General features: G+C 38.2%; 1 protein-coding gene across 1 annotated transcript in view; it reads right to left on the bottom strand.

Moving 5' to 3' along the window:
• Positions 1-831: 831 nt before the first annotated feature.
• Positions 832-21,186, bottom strand: part of tsnare1 (T-SNARE Domain Containing 1) — a 178,196-nt gene continuing 157,841 nt past the window's right edge. The window contains exon 11 of the mRNA XM_062992089.1: positions 832-987. Within this exon, the coding sequence (XP_062848159.1) occupies positions 970-987 (18 nt within the window). The 3' untranslated portion in view covers positions 832-969. The remainder of the gene's footprint in view (positions 988-21,186) is intronic.

Raw genomic sequence — 21,186 nt, 5'->3', positions numbered from 1 at the left:
CCGCAAAGGTTGCCAATTCTCAGCCTTTAGATAAAGCATGCATTAATCGTTTCTACTTCAGTTCATCTACTTTTTATTCAGTCTGGCCTTTCTGTGTTTTGCCGTAGTCTTTCTTTGTATGTTTGTAATTTACTATACACCAAAGCAGACTTATTAGACTACATTCAATCATTTGTACTGTAGCATTTGCATTTGGGTGGTGAACCATTCTGAGCAATGTAATTAACTGAACATGGAAATGACACACCATGACGTATGCTGTTCTTATATGAGTGTACCAGGTACAGCAATGATGTTAGGATTTTTACAGTGTTTAAACTTACTGGCCATTTTATTAGGACCAGATACCCAGTTAGCACTCAGTCTTTTGAAAGTGCACACTTTGTGATATATGTTTGTTGGAGCACTATTCTCCTCCCAGCATTGACACTGAGGTGGTTAAAATCCCAACACTGCTGCACCTGGTCCACCTATACAAGAGCAATACTCACTACTATGTCATTACACTGTTAGTGTCATTGCAGTGCTGAGAATGTCCACCACCCAAACATCATCTGGTCAGTGAGGGCCCTACTAGGGTCCCTTTTAATTGATAAATGGGGTAAAATAGGCGACAAAGTATAAGAAACAACTGGCTACATTTAGTAATGCTATACCCACAAAGTTCATTTGTATTGAAGGTGAGCAAAGAAGTACCAGACAGGAGTACCTAATAAAGTTCTCTGTGTTACCATTGATGATAAGTCCAGTAAAACATTAAGTCCACTTCAGATATGTTTTCTTTTACTTAATTAAATCAGCAGCATTTGCAAACCAATAAATATGGTGATAATTAAAATAACTATTAAATCCTATAATAAATTCGCTCTTAATCACAGTTTTTTTTACACAAAAGAGGAAGCACAGAAGCAAAACCAGAAGAAACATTAAGATGAAACACAGGACAGCCTGAGGAAGGACGAAGAAAGGTCACAGTAGATCTGGGATCTGTAGAAAAGAATAGCAAAGGACAGAGGTCAGAGAACATTAAAAAAGACCAATCAACCCATAATTCATATTCATGTAAAAATATTTTTAATGTTTCCTACTCAACCTAATCTGCAATTTGCTGCCTATAATCCAGAATCATCCTGAGATTTAAAGAGTATTTAGAATTGGTGGTTAAAGTTTTAATTAAGGACAGGACAGAGTTCAGTGGGTTTAGAATGGAGGGGTCCATTAATCACTTAACTGGGTACTTTATTAAAGGGCAAAACTGTCACTTGTATCCCAAACCACCATTTCTATTATTCAAGAAGGAACTTTTAAGTGAATAAAAAAAAAATACATAATAATAATTATTCTGTTTGTCTTGGATACAGTGTCACATTTAATATCTGTAATAAAGACGTGGTTCTAGTTTACAAACACACATGCAAATCAGACTCGCTGTTCAGAACACTTGGTGTAATAAAATGAGGTAAACTGGGTCATTGGATAAATGGGCTGTTTAATGTTGAACCATTTTAGCTTGTTAGTTTCATAGCCAACAGTTAAAAACTTGATGCAGAGAAGGATTATATTGATCCAAGTTGGGCATGAGTGATTTTTTGGAGACTGGTGATATCAGTTCTTACCAGTCACAAATGTTTTGCCTGCATTGTGTAGAATAGAATTCCTTCATTTGTCATAAATACATATACACAAATCAGGCATAACATTATGACCACCTCTTTGTTTCTACACTCACTGTCCATTTTATCAGCTCCACTTACCAAATAGAAGTACTTTGTAGTTCTACAATTACTGACTGTTGTCCATCTGTTTTTCTACAAACTTTTTTTTTAGTCTGCTTTCACCCTGTTCTTCAACGGTCAGGACTCTCCCAGGACCACTAGTTAGTGTGTGTTGTGCTGGTATGAGTGGATAAGACACGACAATGCTGATAAAGTTTTAAACACCTCACTGTCACTGCTGGACTGAGAATAGTCCACCAGCCAAAAATATCCAGCCAACAGCGCCCCGTGGGCAGAGTCCTGTGACCACTGATGAAGGTCTAAAAAATGACCAACTCAAACAGCAGCAATAGATGAGCGATCCTCTCTGACTTTATATCTACAAGGTGGACCAACTAGGTAGGAGTGTCTAATAGAGTGGACAGTGAGTGGACATGGTATTTAAAAACTCCAGCAGCGCTGCAGTGTCTGATCCACTCTTACCAGCACAACACACACTAACACACCACCACCATGTCAGTGTCACTGCAGAGCTGATAATGAACCACCTAAATAATACCTGCTCTGTAGTGGTCCTGACTAAAAAAGTATGTAGAGAAATAGATGGACTACAGTCAGTAATTGTAGAACTACAAAGTGCTTCTGTATGGTAAGTGGAGCTAATAAAATGGACAGTGAGTGTAGAAACAAGGAGGTCTTTTTAATGTTATGGCTGATCAGTGTACATGTGTACAATGTGTACAATACATATATTACACAGAACAGTAAAATTCTATTTCCACATACCCCTGCATTTTTGAAAGCTAGGGTTACATCACAGGGTCTGTCATTGTAAGGCGCCTCTGGAGCAAACAGGGTTAAGGGCCTTACTCAAGCACCCAACTGTAACTGCATGACAGAACTGGAATTCGAAACCACAATCGCTACTCACTAGGACACCACTGTCCCCAACAGTCATGTTTTTAAGTAATAATGCCACATGACTTGAAAATGTCAGAATCACTGTAAAGGGTCCCTAAAAAATAAGAAATAGGCTGGGCTGAAATAGTGATGAATTCTATATAAGACTAAATCATGTTGAAATTGATATCTCAAATTGGTACTCCAGATTGTGGTGCATCCTGTTTGCTCTAATTTTCCTTGAGATGTGTCTCAAACTTAATTAGAGTCCACCTGTTTGCAGTCGCAGTTTTAATTGATTCAATTGAGTTTGGAAAGGCACACACTTGTCTTTAAGGGCCTACAATTTACACTGCATTGCCAGGACAAAAGCCAAGCCATGAAGTCCAAGAAACTGTATGTTGTGGTCAAACTGTGGCAAGGCGCAGATCAGGGCAAGACTATCAAATAATATCCCATTATTGAATCAATCATGTTAAAATGGAAGAAGCTAGGCATAATAGTTACTGTTCGGAAAGTTGGCTGCATAGCCAAGTTGGGCGTTTAGAAGGGCATTGGTCAAGGAGGTAAGAAAGATAAGAGTGAGCCTGTTGGATGGACATCCATCTCTGCAGCACTCAATAAATTAACAATAATTATAAGATGAATGGATGTGAACGCAGCCAAACAGAGGAACATCACTGAAGAGAACCTACTTCAGAGCGCAGGGAAACTCAAGACTGGGGCAACAGTTTACCTTTTAACAGACAAAACAACACTTGAGCAGCTTTGAGGCAAACCTCTGAGTGTTTGAATGACAAAGACAAAACCCAAACTTGAAGCCCATTTTACATCTGTAGAGAGATCTGAGGATGGAATCGATGTTTAACAGGCAATCTTGAGAAAACTTAAGATGAAAAATGGGAAAAACTGCCCAAAACAAGACGTATTCAAGATGTTTTAATTGCTGCCAAGTGGTAATTAAGTAGGAATTGATAAGATGCTCATCACCCTATTTTACTAATAAAAAAGTACTGAGATGAGAAACTAATTAAAATAAAAGATGATTATGAGAATCAGCCATCAGAAAGTGAGAGAGCTGTGTTGATTTAGTAAACATATGCTTAAATAACAAACCAAAAGCAGACTTTAGAGTCAGTGTTTAGATAATAATATTAGATTTTAACATACAGTGTATCACAAAAGTGAGTACACCCCTCACATTTCTGCAAATATTTCATTATATCTTTTCATGGGACAACACTATAGACATGAAACTTGGATAGAACTTAGAGTAGTCAGTGTACAGCTTGTATAGCGGTGTAGATTTACTGTCTTCTGAAAATAACTCAACACACAGCCATTAATGTCTAAATAGCTGGCAACATAAGTGAGTACACCCCACAGTGAACATGTCCAAATTGTGCCCAAATGTGTCGTTGTCCCTCCCTGGTGTCATGTGTCAAGGTCCCAGGTGTAAATGGGGAGCAGGGCTGTTAAATTTGGTGTTTTGGGTACAATTCTCTCATACTGGCCACTGGATATTCAACATGGCACCTCATGGCAAAGAACTCTCTGAGGATGTGAGAAATAGAATTGTTGCTCTCCACAAAGATGGCCTGGGCTATAAGAAGATTGCTAACACCCTGAAACTGAGCTACAGCATGGTGGCCAAGGTCATACAGCAGTTTTCCAGGACAGGTTCCACTCGGAACAGGCTTCGCCAGGGTCGACCAAAGAAGTTGAGTCCACGTGTTCGGCGTCATATCCAGAGGTTGCCTTTAAAAAATAGACACATGAGTGCTGCCAGCATTGCTGCAGAGGTTGAAGACGTGGGAGGTCAGCCTGTCAGTGCTCAGACCATACGCCGCACACTACATCAACTCGGTCTGCATGGTCGTCATCCCAGAAGGAAGCTGACGCACAAGAAAGCCCGCAAACAGTTTGCTGAAGACAAGCAGTCCAAGAACATGGATTACTGGAATGCCCTGTGGTCTGACGAGACCAAGATAAACTTGTTTGGCTCAGATGGTGCCCAGCATGTGTGGCGGCGCCCTGGTGAGAAGTACCAAGACAACTGTATCTTGCCTACAGTCAAGCATGGTGGTGGTAGCATCATGGTCTTGGGCTGCATGAGTGTTGCTGGCACTGGGGAGCTGCAGTTCATTGAGGGAAACATGAATTCCAACATGTACTGTGACATTCTGAAACAGAGCATGATCCCCTCCCTTCGAAAACTGGGCCTCATGGCAGTTTTCCAACAGGATAACGACCCCAAACACAACCTCCAAGATGACAACTGCCTTGCTGAGGAAGCTGAAGGTAAAGGTGATGGACTAAACCCAATTGAGCACCTGTGGCACATCCTCAAGTGGAAGGTGGAGGAGTTCAAGGTGTCTAACATCCACCAGCTCCGTGATGTCATCATGGAGGAGTGGAAGAGGATTCCAGTAGCAACCTGTGCAGCTCTGGTGAATTCCATGCCCAGGAGGGTTAAGGCAGTGCTGGATAATAATGGTGGTCACACAAAATATTGACACTTTGGGCACAATTTGGACATGTTCACTGTGGGGTGTACTCACTTATGTTGCCAGCCATTTAGACATTAATGGCTGTGTGTTGAGTTATTTTCAGAAGACAGTAAATCTACACTGCTATACAAGCTGTACACTGACTACTCTAAGTTATATCCAAGTTTTATTTCTATAGTGTTGTCCCATGAAAAGATATAATGAAATATTTGCAGAAATGTGAGGGGTGTACTCACTTTTGTGATACACTGTATATAACACAATTAAAAAATACAAATAAAAAAAAACTATGCCATATAATTGAAACAATTTTAATTAAAAAAAGAAATTAAATAAATAAAAATTGCCCAAATGGCAAAGCGGCTTCTAAAAAGTATTGAATTAAGGGTTTAAATACATTTGCAAAAAGATGATTTCAATTTGAAATTATTAGTTTAAAACATGTTTGCTCTTTATTATGGATAATGAAGTGCGCATTCATGTGTATACATATCTATTCAAAGTTCTATTCACAACACAAGTTTAAAAAGTCAAGGTGTCTGAATCCACTGTAATAATAAATAATAATAATCCATTTTATTTATGGCACCTTTCAAAACACTCAAAGAAAAACCTACAAAAGCAAGAAAGTAACAGACATCAATAAACCATTAAAATCTAATAGAAAAATCAATAAAGATAAATACAATAAAATCAATACAATAAAAAAAAAAATCAGTACAAACTCACCCATAAAATCAATACAATATCTAAACAGTCAAATGTAATCACTGTTAAACAAATATTGGGGTAGTAGTACCAATCAGGTTCGAAAGATTAGTAGTAGGCTAGCTTGAAGAGGTGAGTTTTAAGTTGGGATTTAAAAGTAGAGAAACAATCAATAGTATGCATATGGATTGGGAGGGTGTTCCAGAGAGAAGGGGCAGAGTGGCTAAAAGCCCTCGTGCCCATAGTCGACGGGCGGACAGAAGGAATAGAAAGCTGGAAGGCTGAGGAAGACCTACGAGTGTGGGTGGGATTGTAGACTTGGAGTAAATCAGAGATGTAAGAGGGTGCTAGACCATGTAGAGCTTTGAATGTGAATAATAAGATCTTGAAGTGTATACGATAATTTTACGGGGAGCCAATGAAGCTCTCTGAGAACTGGAGTGATGTGTTTAGTTGAGGGTGACCTAGAGATAATCCGTGCAGCGGAGTTTTAGACTAGTTAGAGTTTTTGTAATGATTTTTGTACCTTTAAGCCTGTACATTAAGCTAGGGGTACTCAGCAGGAGACTGAATGCATCAGAAGATACAGGATTGCAGTAGGGTTGTAAACCACTATTCTACATTATGTGCCTTTAATGTACAACCCTAATTCCAAAAATATTGGGACGCTGTGTAAAATGCTCCACCGTCTTCTCTGGGCCAAAGCTAACTTAAATAGAACTAAGGCAAAATTGAAAACTGAAGGTCTGATGAATCAAAGTTTTAAACTCTTTTTGAAAACCGTGGATGCCGTGCCCTTCGGACACAAGAGGAAAGGGACCAGCCAGCTTGTTATTAGTGCTAAGTTCAAAAGCCTGCATCTTTAATAGTATGGTGTTGCATTAGTGCCTATGGCGTGGACAGCTTACACATCTGGAAAGGCACTATCAATGCTGAACAGTATATACAGGTTTTAGAACAACATATGTTCCCTTCCAGACAACATCTCTTTTAGGAAAAGCCTTGCATATTTCAGCAAGACATTGCTAAACCACATACTGCATCCATCCGATCATCCATCAGGCTGAACTGGCCTGTCTGCAGTCCAAACCATTCACCAACAGAAAACATTTGGTGCATAAAAATCAGGCAAAGAAGACCCAGGACTTTTAAGTAGACAAGAATGAGACAACACTCCAAACATTTACAAACTGTTGTTAAAAGAAGAGGGGATGCTACACAATGGTAGACATGGTTTCAACTTTTTTTAAGATGTGTTGCTTCCAATACTTTCGAAATTAGTCAATAATGTTCATTAAATAGTAAAATGTCTCACTTTCAACATTTGATGTGGGGTTTTTAAATTTTTTTTCCCCTGCTCTGATTGAGCACTCTTTTCTTATCTCTGTGCAGGCACCATCAGTCAGCCAGCAGAGGTTGTAATTGCACCAGTCATTAGAGAAAGACCCCATCCGGCTTAGTCCTGCCCATATCTGAACAACAGGCCAATCATTGTTCATGTGGCTGCTCAGCCTAGCCGGCCGCTCAGCTTAGCCGGCAGGCAAAGCTGAGATTCAATACGATGTATTCGAGATTCCAGCTCTGGTTCCAGCATGTGTTTTTACCGCTGCGCCACCTGAGCGGCTCATTTGATGTGTGTTTAACAGTTTTTTTATTGTGAATAAAATATTGGTCTATGCAATTTGCAAATCATTGCATTCTTGCATTCTTGGTGTTTACAAACAATCTATCAAAAACTGATCTCAACAGAACTGATTTCTCTGACCGTTCATCAGTAAGCCAGTCTGTATCTTTACCTGCAAGCCCAGTTTTCCTTTACCTAGCTCATGTCCACCCAGTCCTGCCTTCCTTTTCTACTCCACTGCCCACAACGTTACCTTATTTTACATCACACATCTATTACATGCTCCTGTTCCACACAAATACACCGCACTCGCTCACATTATACAGTCTGCATATGCTCTGCTGCTTCCACTCCTCAGTGAGGAGACGGTTAGAGGGTAAAAGAAGCGCCATCCATGAAATAAGAGCAAGTGGACATAAAGTCTATTCAAAAAAAAAAAAAAAAAAGTGATGGCTGTGTCATATTTCTCACAACTGTCACTGTCCCTGGGCCATGTCTCTCATACATCTAAGCACAGAAAGAAAAAAAACAATGAATCATGGGAGCATGGTGGGGAATGACAAGGAATGATTCACTGTTCCCACTTTCCAAATCACTGTATACTTTCCTGGGAATACTGAAAGCAAGACAGGACAGTCTGGGACAGTGTTAATTTTGACAGCACATTTTGATTTAGTCTAAGTCATAGTCTTTTGACTAAAATGTCATAATTTAGTCATCTGAATTGTTTTAGTTTTAGTCTAGTTTTAGTCGACTAATTATCATAAGAATATAGTCGACTAAATCTACAGTCGATTCAGTCGACTAAAATATAAAGGGTGTAAAATGTAAATGCTTATTCATCAGTTCCCGTGAATTATTTAAGTCATTATATACACTTACACAAAATTAAAAATTTTTTAACCAGTTATGGAATATTATTAATGTTTGAATGTGCAATACACACAAAAAAGATTTAACTTATTTCAAACAACATCTTTATTTACCTGACCTTGCTTATTGAGCATAACAATAACAAAATATTAATGACCAGTAGGCCTGCTCTGCCTGAAAAATATATGCATTGTTCATAACAAATTGCATATTACATTCTTTATAAAACTGGGTACCGTAAAAGCAGCAGTGCCATTATGTTGCCATTATACTGCCAGCAGTGACAGATGTCATTTCAGATTTGTTGTGTTTTTACCCGAGATCGTCGCCCCACACATCGTCTTGTTTTTCACGACGTCAAATGAGAAATGTGTCCATATATCGGCTCTCCTCTTTCTCCCTGTTGACATTGTCGAGTTAATCTAGTTCCATGAGTAAAGACAGTTCACAGGCTAGTGAACACAGGCTCTGGTCTTCCCGGGTTTAGATCAAATTTGTGCAAGTGTGGTCTTACCGCGGTACTGCAAAAGAGATTAGTACTGATTGGATGGCTACCCGGCTTGTCCCGCCTCTCCACATACGCTAAAGTAGTTATGATTGGATCTCTTCCTAACTTGTCCCTACCTTCCACAAAACTAAATCAGTTATTGGATGTCGTCCCTGCCAAACATTTTCGTCTCGTTTTTATTTGTTGGTGAAAGTGTCCATTCATTTCGTCATAGTTTTTATCCTTTTATGTAGTTTCTATTTAGTTATCGTCTCGTTTTTGTCATGAAAAAAAGGTTCGTTGACGAAAACTATGACGAAAATCATTCATCAACGAAATTAACACTGGTCTGGGACAGGGTGCCAGTCTATCAAAAATACCCCAAAACTCTGTGTTTAGCATTAGCTTTGTATGTGGTTGTGTCCTGATGTAGACAAAGAGACATGATCAAGAATGTGTAAAGGCCAAACACTGTCTTTGCTGTCATTTACACCTGCCAGATGGATATTTATCCCACTAAAAGACCAATGTAAAATCTATCAAATCAATAATATGTCATTAGAAATGTAATTCACTAAGCCAGTTACTCAATTTCTAAAGAGACAAAAAGAAGCTAATCTAGACAACACTGTGGCGTGGTTTAATATAGTCCTTAATGAGGAACTGATTCTAACCCAAATCTATTTACAATCACACCTGTGCACATGGACAAAAAATGAATACAATTGGAAAAAATATAATGAGAATAAGAAATAGTAAATACAGTGGAACCTCAATTTAACGCACAACCAAATGTCCGGTCCGACTGTTTGAAATTCCCATGAGACTCCACTAGCCGACTCACACCTCTCTGTTTACATGAGTGGTAGGCTTTATTTTGTCGGAAGGCTCACTTTGTTCTCGCCTGTTTCTCTGTGTTTTAATTTTTGCAAGCACCAGCAGTGCTTCAGACTCAGAATAATAGATACTCTATACAGAGTCCCCACTATACAATCACGGCAAAATCTCCACCACCACACAAGGTAAATGAAATTTCTCCCCAGTAGTACAGTACACAGTTTTAACATATTTACATTTCTATTTATGTTGTTTATTTTACTGTTTATCACATGTTCATGTTTAGCACTTTTGTGGACCTTAGTGCTATGTTTTCGTATATTTTCGCACCCCCTGGAAAAAAAAGGTGCTAGGGGCAATTGTAGCCTAGTGGTTAAGGTACTGGACTAGTAATGAAAAGGTTGCTGGTTCAAGCCCCACCACTGCCAGGTTGTCACTGTTGGGCCCTTGAGCAAGGCCCTTAACATTCAATTGCTTATGCTGTCGCAGTACTATGAGTCGCTTTGGATAAAAGCGTTTGCCAAATGCTTCAATTCACTCCACTCGCATGTCTTTGAAATGTGGAAGAAAACCGGAGCTCCCAGAGGAAACCCACACAGACACGAGGAGAACATGTAAACTTCACACAAAGCACCAGGACCGCCCCACCGGGGGATCAAACCCAGGACCTTCTTGCTGTGAGGCGGCAGTGCTAGCCACCAAGCCACTGTGCCGCCCACCGAAAATGTAAATGTTTCAGACAATGGCATTTTACGGACCAGTGCTCCCCCCTCTTAGTCCATTAAATCGAGTTTCCTATGTATATATTAAGAAATAATAATATAATATTAATATATAATAAGGAAATAAATATCATATGATCCTGCAAGTTACATGTGCTTTCTGTGATATTAACAAAGTTTGATTATGTCAAACAGACATAATCAATATATTTTTTATTTATTAATTAATTAATTTATTTTACAGCTGAATGTCTATTGGAAGTTGGCACACACAAAAGAAGAAACGTGATGTATGCATGACCACTGGGTGGAAATGTTGGCTGTGAACAGAAAGTGAGTGAGAGGGGAGAGAAAAACGGTGCAAGGAAAGACATAAAAAAAAAAGTGAAAGCGAGGAAAAGAAAAAAAGAGACTCAGTTATAGGAATAAACAACAGGGACTGAAAAGAGGGGCAGACAGGGCAGAAGGGGATAAGAGGGGGGCAGCAGGAAGAGGAAGAACACCTGCTTTGAAAGCGACATAGATCAGAGGGCTTCATCCTCTATGGCTGCTTCTCAGGCCAAGATCCAGACACTGCTGGTGATATGCACATCAAAGCCACCACAGGGAGGATCTTCTCAAGCGTCTACCAGCTCCCAGCCAACTGTACCGCCATCAAGCAACACAATTCATATTTTCATCTGAACATACTTACAAAGCCTAGTAACAGAACTGTCCGAACCCACTGCCCACCTGATCTGATCAAATTTGATGCCTCTTATCTATTCATTGAAATTTGATCAGATCTCTTTTCGTCCACCAAAAAGGGATCTGATTAAATAAAGATCCACTCATTTATTCATTCATTTATTTTTACTAATTACTTCATCCTAATCTGGGCAACAAAAATGCAAACATTTACTCTGACTTACTCTCACCTAGGGATTCTGACATTGGGTACCCAATACATCCTCTGCAACCCAGTGAATCCTCTGCAACCCAAAGCATCCCCTGCAACCCAATGAATCCTCTGCAATCCAAAGCATCCCCTGCAACCCAATGAATCCTCTGCAACCCAAAGCATCCCCTGCAACCCAATAAATATTCTGCAACCCAATGCATCCCCTGCAACCCAATGAATCCTCTGCAACTCAATGCATCCTCTTTTTTGACAATCAAACCTGGATCCCCAGGACCAATTGCCGTGGGACACACACTTTACCAGTCCTGTGACAGTGCCACAGTGCCACCCTGATTCTCTTGTTTTAAATGATGTGTCGGAACTCGCTGACAGGCAATTAAATCTCACTTGTATATAAGTGGCACAGTTCTTCAAAAACGAGGGTTCTTCAAAAAGTTTTCGCACTTATTTTTTCAAAAACAAATTGCAGCACTTTCTTTACACAGTCACCTTCTGGTGCATTTTTCCCAGCATTGTACTAACTTTTTAATGCCATCAGCAAAAAATATTTTTGATTGAGCGTGTAGCCACTGATGCACCGCTGCTCTGACATCATCATCACATGAAAATCTTCTTCCTCTTAAAGCTTCTTTAAGTGTCCAAATAGGTGGAAATCAGATGGCGCTGAATCTGGACTATAAGCTCTCTCTTAGTCTCTCAGACACGACCAATTACTACTCCTCCCGCCCTCACTGTTTCCAACAAAAATATAAAAGTGCAGAAACTTTTTGAAGACCTCTTGTAAAATTTCAAAATTATTCCAGTCCAACGCTTTTAGCAATAGGTTCATTTTGGAAGATCTATGGGAAACTTTCTGAAATGGTGTTACACAGATTTACAAAGATACATTATAATACATTATAACCAGCACCTACCAGCTCTTAGCCAACTGTACCAAGCTACACAATTCACATTTTCACATTACATTATAATACATTATAAACAGGTTTCAGAATGCCTTGGAATTATAAATAAAACAAGACCAACAAACAGATCTGCAGGTGTTCATTAATCTCAAATGATTAGTCATTATTTCATTACTAGTGTGTGTAACCCAACATTCGAAACACCAGAGAGAAGAAAAACCTGTAGATATTAGCATTTAACCTCAGGCGCAGGCAGATAGATGTGTTTCTCTAAAACCAAATTAGAAAGTGATTTAAAAGTCAAATGCTTTTTAGGGCAGATCAATGTGATCAGATGGGCCTCTGCAGTCTAAAGTTATCTGTCTCTATAAATAAGTTCTTAAAGGGTCCTCTTCCCTCAAATACTAACAGAAGTCATGCTGCACCATTAACAAAAACTTTCTGAATAGTTTATGTAATCAACTGTAAATTGTCTGATAAGGGAGGCTATTATTTCACCACAATTGACTGTAGGCTAGCCTTTAGCTTTGGTGTTTATTTACAGGCACTAACTATTTACATGCTGTTTATAAATATTTGAAAAGTAGATAAGACTGGCATCTTTCATAAACCAGATGTTTCTGGTCCTTAGCTCTTAACATTAGTCTGAGCAGTTTGGGAGTGCCGAGTAGGCTGGTTTTCTGACAGCTTAAGCCTTTAGCTGGGGAACCCAACACATTCAAGCAGCAAATCAGCTTTAGGTCTAAAAAATAATAGGATAAGGAAGTCATACAGGCTGCCTTAGGACTGACATACAGTACTAAAGGAAAAATGAAAGTAAATAATGTTTTTGTGACTAAACTGATTTTTAGACTCGTCACATTAGACTGAAATAAACCAGTAAATGTTACCCATGCTGGAGAGTTCCAGTAATCCACAAGCACTAACATTTACAACAGGCTGAAAAATAAGTGAACCAGAAAACATAAATAAAAATTTCCCAGTGCTGAATAATTCCATTTTCTCTTCAGTGTTTATCTTCACCAGATATGGCAAAACCTGTCCCTTCAATTTGTTGCATCATTTTTCTAGAGAAAAGAAAATGTTCTGATTCTTATTTTGATTAGCCTGTGGTTCCATTTCTACTACAAAAAACTGAGACTTAAAATAAAATCAGGAAAAATATCACTGTAAAAAGTATTTACCCATTAAGCACAAGGAGGTGTCCTACTCCACTGTCAATTATGTTAGCAAGTCTAGTAGTACATGTGGGTACTTGTGGCCATTAACAAATTATTTTAAATCAGATCCTTATAATGAATCAATCAAATAAAACAATGCATTAACTAAACTACATTAAAGTAGTTGTAGTGTCTATGCAACATTTATTTGTTATTGCAACTGCTATTTTATTAAACAGAACATTTAGCTTTTATGATATGCAGTAGAATCAGAGGGCGACACGGTGGCTAGCACTGTCGCCTCACAGAAAGAAGGTCCTGGGTTTGTTCCCCTGGCCGGGCGGTCCGGGTCCTTTCTGTGCGGAGTTTGCATGTTCTCTCCGTGTCTGCGTGGGTTTCCTCAGGGAGCTCCGGTTTCCTCGCACAGTCCAAAAACATGCAGTCAGGTTAATTGGAGACACTGAATTGCCCTATAGGTGAATAGGTGTGTGTATGTGTGTCTGCCCTGCAATGGACTGGTGCCCCGTCCAGGGTGTTAGTGTGTGCCTTGCGCCCATTGAAAAGCTGGGATAGGCTCCAGCACACACAACTATTCACAGTATAGTTGCAAGTCTTCTATACAATCTATAAACAAGTGTGGCACACCTGGATTTGGGCAGTTTATCCCAATCATAATGGCAGATCTTTTTAGGCTCTGTCAGATAGCATGGTACATGTCTATAAGCTGACATCTTTATGTTGCTACACAGATGTTTGATAGGGTTTAAGTCTAGGCAATGATTTGGCCACTCAAAGATATTCAGACACCTGCCTTAAAGCCACTCCTGTTTTGTTTTGGTTGTATGCCTTAGGTCATTGTTAGGCTTAAGCTTGAACTGGTACTCCAGTCATTGAGTCAATAATGTGTCATTGAAGGAGGTTTTTTTATGATGTCCATGTATTTGGTTGCATTCATTTATCTCTTAATTCTTCCTGTCCCTCCTGTGGAGCAGCATTTCCAAAGCAGGATGCTGCCACCACCATGCTTTAGTATAGAGATGATAATAGCCATGTGCAGAGCCTGCTTTTTGCCAGACAGATGTGGTTACTGTTCTGTGGTAAATCTTTGCATTATCAGACCAAAGAATCTTATTGCTCTGGTCACATGTCTTTTATTTAACAGTGGATTTTTTACTGTTTTACAATTTTTAACGTCAATGTCGGATTCTCTCATACCTGTCTAACCAAGTCCCTTTCGGCTCAGATGCCAAATTTGATAAATTTTTATTTGATTTAGTCTGATTCACTCAGGTCCTTGGAACACTCAAAGCCTTTCCACATTTTGAGTGTGGACATTCTGTGAGAGTTTCTAGGACTTCATAGCTTGGTTCTTGTTCTGGTAATGTAGTTAAATTGAAGGCCCTTATAGACTCAGATGTGTGAATTTCCAAACTCTTCCCAGTTAATGTAAATGGCAAGACAGAGACTAATTGAAATTTAGACACCAATCAAGGAAAAGAGCAAACACGATAAATCTGACCATAATTTTAAGAGCTATAGCAAAGGGACTGTATACATATGTCAATAACATATTTTCTTTTTTTTATTTACAAAACAAACTTTAAAAACATGTTTTACTTCATTATGGGTGATTAAGTGTAGATTAATGTAAAAAAATATATATTATACCAAATACAATACACAACACAGTGTGCAAAAACCTAAGAGGTCTGAACACTTTATGTAATCCACTGTAAGCTTCCAGATAAGAGAGGTAATTAATCATCCACAATTGACTGTAGGCTAGTGCTAACTATTTGAAAGACAATTAATGCCACATAAAAATAAGATATTTTGTTTGAACGTACTGTATGTCAACATGTGAAATACATTTTTGTTCCATGCTGTCTTAAACAAATGGTCTATAAATATTTGAAAATGATGTAAGACTGGGATCCTTTATAAGCCAGATGTTTCTGGTGCACGTCCAACTGCTATTTTCCATTACTCATATTTTCAGTCATTACATGAAGGAAATGTTCCTAGTGGAATAGAAGTAAAACAAAAAAATGTGAACTCTGAAGTGAACTCTCAAACTTCTCTCACTCAGAGAAGAGAGTGACTAATGTCTTGCATTAAGTTTGTTGTTTATTTCTGCCTCTGAGCAATGAAATAACCCTATTAAATCAAGTAGTCACCCTGCCATTAATCTCAATGCACTGAACTAAGCTAAGCTAATGTGGTTGGGAATTTGCATGATGTGGTTTTCCCCACAATGCTCTGTTTAAGAAGATATGAATACAGATCTTATTGTCACACTTTTTTGTAAAGGTGGATTAATGATTCTAGATCCAATACTTACTGCAAGACTGTGTCCAGTAGTTAAAGAACTACATAATTTGAAATAGCCTTTGCTAAGTTTAGGCCATAGAAATAATTTATTCTGCAAATTTGCTCCTGCTATCCAATTTTTAAAATTTTAAAAATAATTAGTGTTATACCTTAAACATGGATAAAATAGATTGTAAATAGAAAACAAAGTTATGGATTCTAAAATCACAACTTTTGTAATATAGTAACTTTGTGAACTGATGAACCTTGTGTAATGAGTAACTACCGTTCTTGTCATGAATGTAACCAAACTGTAAAACATGACGTTAAAATCCTAATAAACAAACAAAAAAACAACTAGGCCACTTTAAAAACCAGGTTTGTTTTGTATCTAAATGGGAGCTTGGACAAATAACCATATATTCTGGACAGTTGTTGTTGTTCAAACAAGCGTAATTTATTCTGAACAAAAGTCCTTTTCCTGATGCAGTAAAGTATCCTACACACCATCACACACCACTGGGTCTGTCGATAATCCATAGTCATATGATTACTGATGTGTCTCTTGGTTAGCTGTAGTTTCCATTTTGCTGTCATCCCATAAATTAATTTAGCCTATTCTCTGATGGACTGTGAAGTTGGAACACTGGTCTTGGCTGAAGAAATGAAATATATTTTGTTTCTTTTTGGACACAGAAATACATCTAAATCAATAGAGTTACCAAGGAACAAGGTGTATTAAAAATAGGCTTTTTACATAAGTAAACTGGCTTTTTTTTCCACATTAAAGCCACAAGTACCTCTGTGTAAACTTTACACAGAAGTTTAAACACTCCTGGTCAAGTTTAATGTTTGGTTGATTAAAAAATAAATAAATAAATAAATAAAATAAATACAAAAATACTTTTTTTAGTCAGCAAAGGTTTACACCACAGACACAAACCAAATTATAAAACATATCTGTAAATTATTTTGCGTATAATTTGTTTGTTTAATCTAACATATTTAAAAAAAATTATAAAAAATAAAATAATTATTGTGCCATACAAATAAATTGTTTTTTTTTTGTATTTTGTATTATTTATGCAGCATGTTAAATGAAAACTCTCCAAGTAAAACTTCAAATATTTTTTCTTTCTCTTTTTTCTCTCTCTTATTCCTGCAATGTCTAATCATAAATCCCAGCTCAGTGTTGTCAACTTAAAATAATTTGAATAAGCCTCTTTCATCAAAATCCAGACTGTTGTGTTCTATAGAGAGGAAATCGGCTTTAGAAGCTAAATATAAAAATGCTGCCCGAGTATTTATCAAGGTGCTTGAAATACAGCTTCATCTCCATGAATAATGTAAAGGGAAAAAAATAGTATGCAAGTTGCTGTTAAGTTTTAACATTTAACCTCTTTGGTAATAAGGGGAGAGGATGGCACAGCGGCTCGGTGGGTAGCACTGTCACTTCACAGTAAGGGGGTTTAATTCTAATGTAGAGCGGTCCAGGTCCTTTCTGGTCAACTTTGTCACTGACAGTACATATATTAAAGAGACATGACATTAATGACTATTAACTTTTTTAAATCAAAATGTAGAATTACCTTTAAATGATTGACATATATATGGAAATGTAAAGTTGTTTAACAAACTATTTTCTATACAGTTAACAAGATGTATATTATTGACTATAACTACTGTTTTACAGGTCATTAATGTTACACACATGAACAAAACAGGCTTATCACTAAATGATTGAAATGAAGGTAATGCAATCTTGCTAAAACTGTATATTAGTAGGGTTTTTTCCTTTAACAAGTAATAGAGTTAAAAACTCAAAACTCAAAACCAGTGATTTTTAATTTTAAAACAATTAGTGGATGATTGCATTAAATTGATGCTTTAACTGAGGTATAACTGCCATGCTCATGAGCCCAACACTGGCAACTTTGCAGGGGTAGAGCTTAAACCATCAACTTTTTGGTCAATAGTCCTGTACATTACCTGCCAAGCTAACACTACCATATAAATATGAATTTAAATATAAAGAGATATAATTAAAGGAAAATCAATTCTTGAGCCAGACCCCAAGAATTTAACCAGTAAGGTTTTCTAAAGGCAGGACAAAATAATAATAATAATAATAATAATAATAGTATTATTATTAATAATAATAATAATAATAATAATAATAATAATAATAATAATATTATAGTGTTAATAGCAATAATAATAATAATAATAATAATAGTATTCATAATAATAATAATAATAATAATAATAATAATAATAATAAAAATGAAATAGGTAACTGCAGTAAGAATAAAGATATGGGAGAAAGAGGTGGTGGAAAAGCTTGTGTCTGCCAAAACAAACCAGTGATCAGCTGCTGCTTTTAGCCTGTGAAGTTGTGAGAACAAGCTGTCTGTGGCAGTCGTCAAACTTCACATTTTTATAACAAAACTGTTAAAAAACACAGAACTTCGCCCACTAAAATAGGTGAGAAACTGGCAACCTGTTTGTATCAAGCATTTTGTCTAAAAACATTATTCACATAATGTGTAAATGCTATCATATGTTAAGAATACACTGGACTCACTCACTGGCTTAACGGTTTCCTGTGCTTGGATAATTTATTGTTTTTCCTGCTGTAACACCTAACTCAACCATCTGTTTATTAACAGGCACCTACTGGTAAACGTGGGTGTGTATAGACAGAAAAGAAATAACTCATATACAGTGTATCACAAAAGTGAGTACACCCCTCACATTTCTGCAAATATTTTATTATATCTTTTCATGGGACAACACTATAGACATGAAACTTGGATAGAACTTAGAGTAGTCAGTGTACAACTTGTATAGCAGTGTAGATTTACTGTCTTCTGAAAATAACTCAACACACAGCCATTAATGTCTAAATAGCTGGCAACATAAGTGAGTACACCCCACAGTGAACATGTCCAAATTGTGCCCAAATGTGTCATTCTCCCTCCCTGGTGTCATGTGTCAAGGTCCCAGGTGTAAATGGGGAGCAGGGCTGTTAAATTTGGTGTTTTGGGTACAATTCTCTCATACTGGCCACTGGATATTCAACATGGCACCTCATGGCAAAGAACTCTCTGAGGATGTGAGAAATAGAATTGTTGCTCTCCACAAAGATGGCCTGGGCTATAAGAAGATTGCTAACACCCTGAAACTGAGCTACAGCATGGTGGCCAAGGTCATACAGCGGTTTTCCAGGACAGGTTCCACTCGGAACAGGCTTCGCCAGGGTCGACCAAAGAAGTTGAGTCCACGTGTTCGGCGTCATATCCAGAGGTTGGCTTTAAAAAATAGACACATGAGTGCTGCCAGCATTGCTGCAGAGGTTGAAGACGTGGGAGGTCAGCCTGTCAGTGCTCAGACCATACGCCGCACACTGCATCAACTCGGTCTGCATGGTCGTCATCCCAGAAGGAAGCTGACGCACAAGAAAGCCCGCAAACAGTTTGCTGAAGACAAGCAGTCCAAGAACATGGATTACTGGAATGCCCTGTGGTCTGACGAGACCAAGATAAACTTGTTTGGCTCAGATGGTGTCCAGCATGTGTGGCGGCGCCCTGGTGAGAAGTACCAAGACAACTGTATCTTGCCTACAGTCAAGCATGGTGGTGGTAGCATCATGGTCTTGGGCTGCATGAGTGTTGCTGGCACTGGGGAGCTGCGGTTCATTGAGGGAAACATGAATTCCAACATGTACTGTGACATTCTGAAACAGAGCATGATCCCCTCCCTTCGAAAACTGGGCCTCATGGCAGTTTTCCAACAGGATAACGACCCAAAACACAACCTCCAAGATGACAACTGCCTTGCTGAGGAAGCTGAAGGTAAAGGTGATGGACTAAACCCAATTGAGCACCTGTGGCGCATCCTCAAGTGGAAGGTGGAGGAGTTCAAGGTGTCTAACATCCACCAGCTCCGTTATGTCATCATGGAGGAGTGGAAGAGGATTCCAGTAGCAACCTGTGCAGCTCTGGTGAATTCCATGCCCAGGAGGGTTAAGGCAGTGCTGGATAATAATGGTGGTCACACAAAATATTGACACTTTGGGCACAATTTGGACATGTACACTGTGGGGTGTACTCACTTATGTTGCCAGCCATTTAGACATTAATGGCTGTGTTGAGTTATTTTCAGAAGACAGTAAATCTACACTGCTATACAAGTTGTACACTGACTACTCTAAGTTATATCCAAGTTTTATTTCTATAGTGTTGTCCATTGAAAAGATATAATAAAATATTTGCAGAAATGTGAGGGGTGTACTCACTTTTGTGATACACTGTATGCAGGGCAGAGGTAATCTAGGACCAGGGTTTGGGAGCACTGCACTGGCCAGTTCAATCTGCAATCAGCCCTTTTTGCCAAATTAGCATAATTAAGCAAAAACACCAGATGAAAAGTGTTTCCAACAGTCAGAAAATGACTGAACAGACATGATTGACTATCCCCCAATACTGGCTATCTGACAGAAGGGAAAGTCATTAGGAGGTGCACTTGTTAGTGTGCTCTCAGTGCTGGTCCAAAGCCAGGATAAAATAAGGAGGGTTGCATCAGGAAAGGGCATCTGGAGTAAAACTGTGCCAAATTAGATATGCAGACCAGAATGATTCACTGTGGCGGACCCTAAAAAATTTGTATTTTACATTTCAGTAAACGATTCAGGAAATGACTGCCCTGATCAGGACAAACCAAAGCATCTCTACTAGAAAAAAGGTCAGGACTTTAAACAGTCCACTCATCTAGTCAGATGTGAACTTACGTTTCTCATTCTGGGTCTGAGTAACCCAAGTATACATATGTTTAATCAACCAATCAACCAACTGATCAACCAACCGATCAACCAGTCAACCAATCAATCAAAAAACAACCAATAAATCAACCAACCAACTAACTGATCAACCAGTCAGTCAACCAATCAATCAAAAAACAACCAATAAATCAACCAACTGATCAACCAGTCAGTCAACCAATCAATAAAAAAAACAACCAATAAATCAACCAACCAACCAGTCAACCAATCAAGCAATAAATCAACCAACCAACCAATAAGTCAACCAATCAACCAACTGATCAACCAGTCAGTCAACCAATCAATCAAAAAACAACCAATAAATCAACCAACCAACCGGTCAACCAATCAAGCAATAAATCAACCAACCAACCAATAAATCAACCAATCAGTCAATCAACCAAGCAACCAATAAATCAACCAACCAACCAATAAAACAACCAATCAGTCAATCAACCAACCAACCAAGCAACCAATAAATCAACCAACCAACCAATAAAACAACCAACCAATCAATCAACCAACCAACCAAGCAACCAATAAATCAACCAATCAACCAACCGATTAACCAGTCAAGCAATCAATAAAAAAACAACCAATAAATCAACCAATAAATTAATCAACCAACCAATCAAGCAATAAATCAACCAATCAATAAATCAACCAATTAATCAACCAATCTATCAATCAATCAACCAACCAATAAATCAAACAA

Source organism: Trichomycterus rosablanca, chromosome 3 (genome assembly GCF_030014385.1).
Source record: "Trichomycterus rosablanca isolate fTriRos1 chromosome 3, fTriRos1.hap1, whole genome shotgun sequence".
NCBI classification, from domain to species: domain Eukaryota; kingdom Metazoa; phylum Chordata; class Actinopteri; order Siluriformes; family Trichomycteridae; genus Trichomycterus; species Trichomycterus rosablanca.
This window is presented reverse-complemented; position numbering and strand designations above follow the sequence as displayed.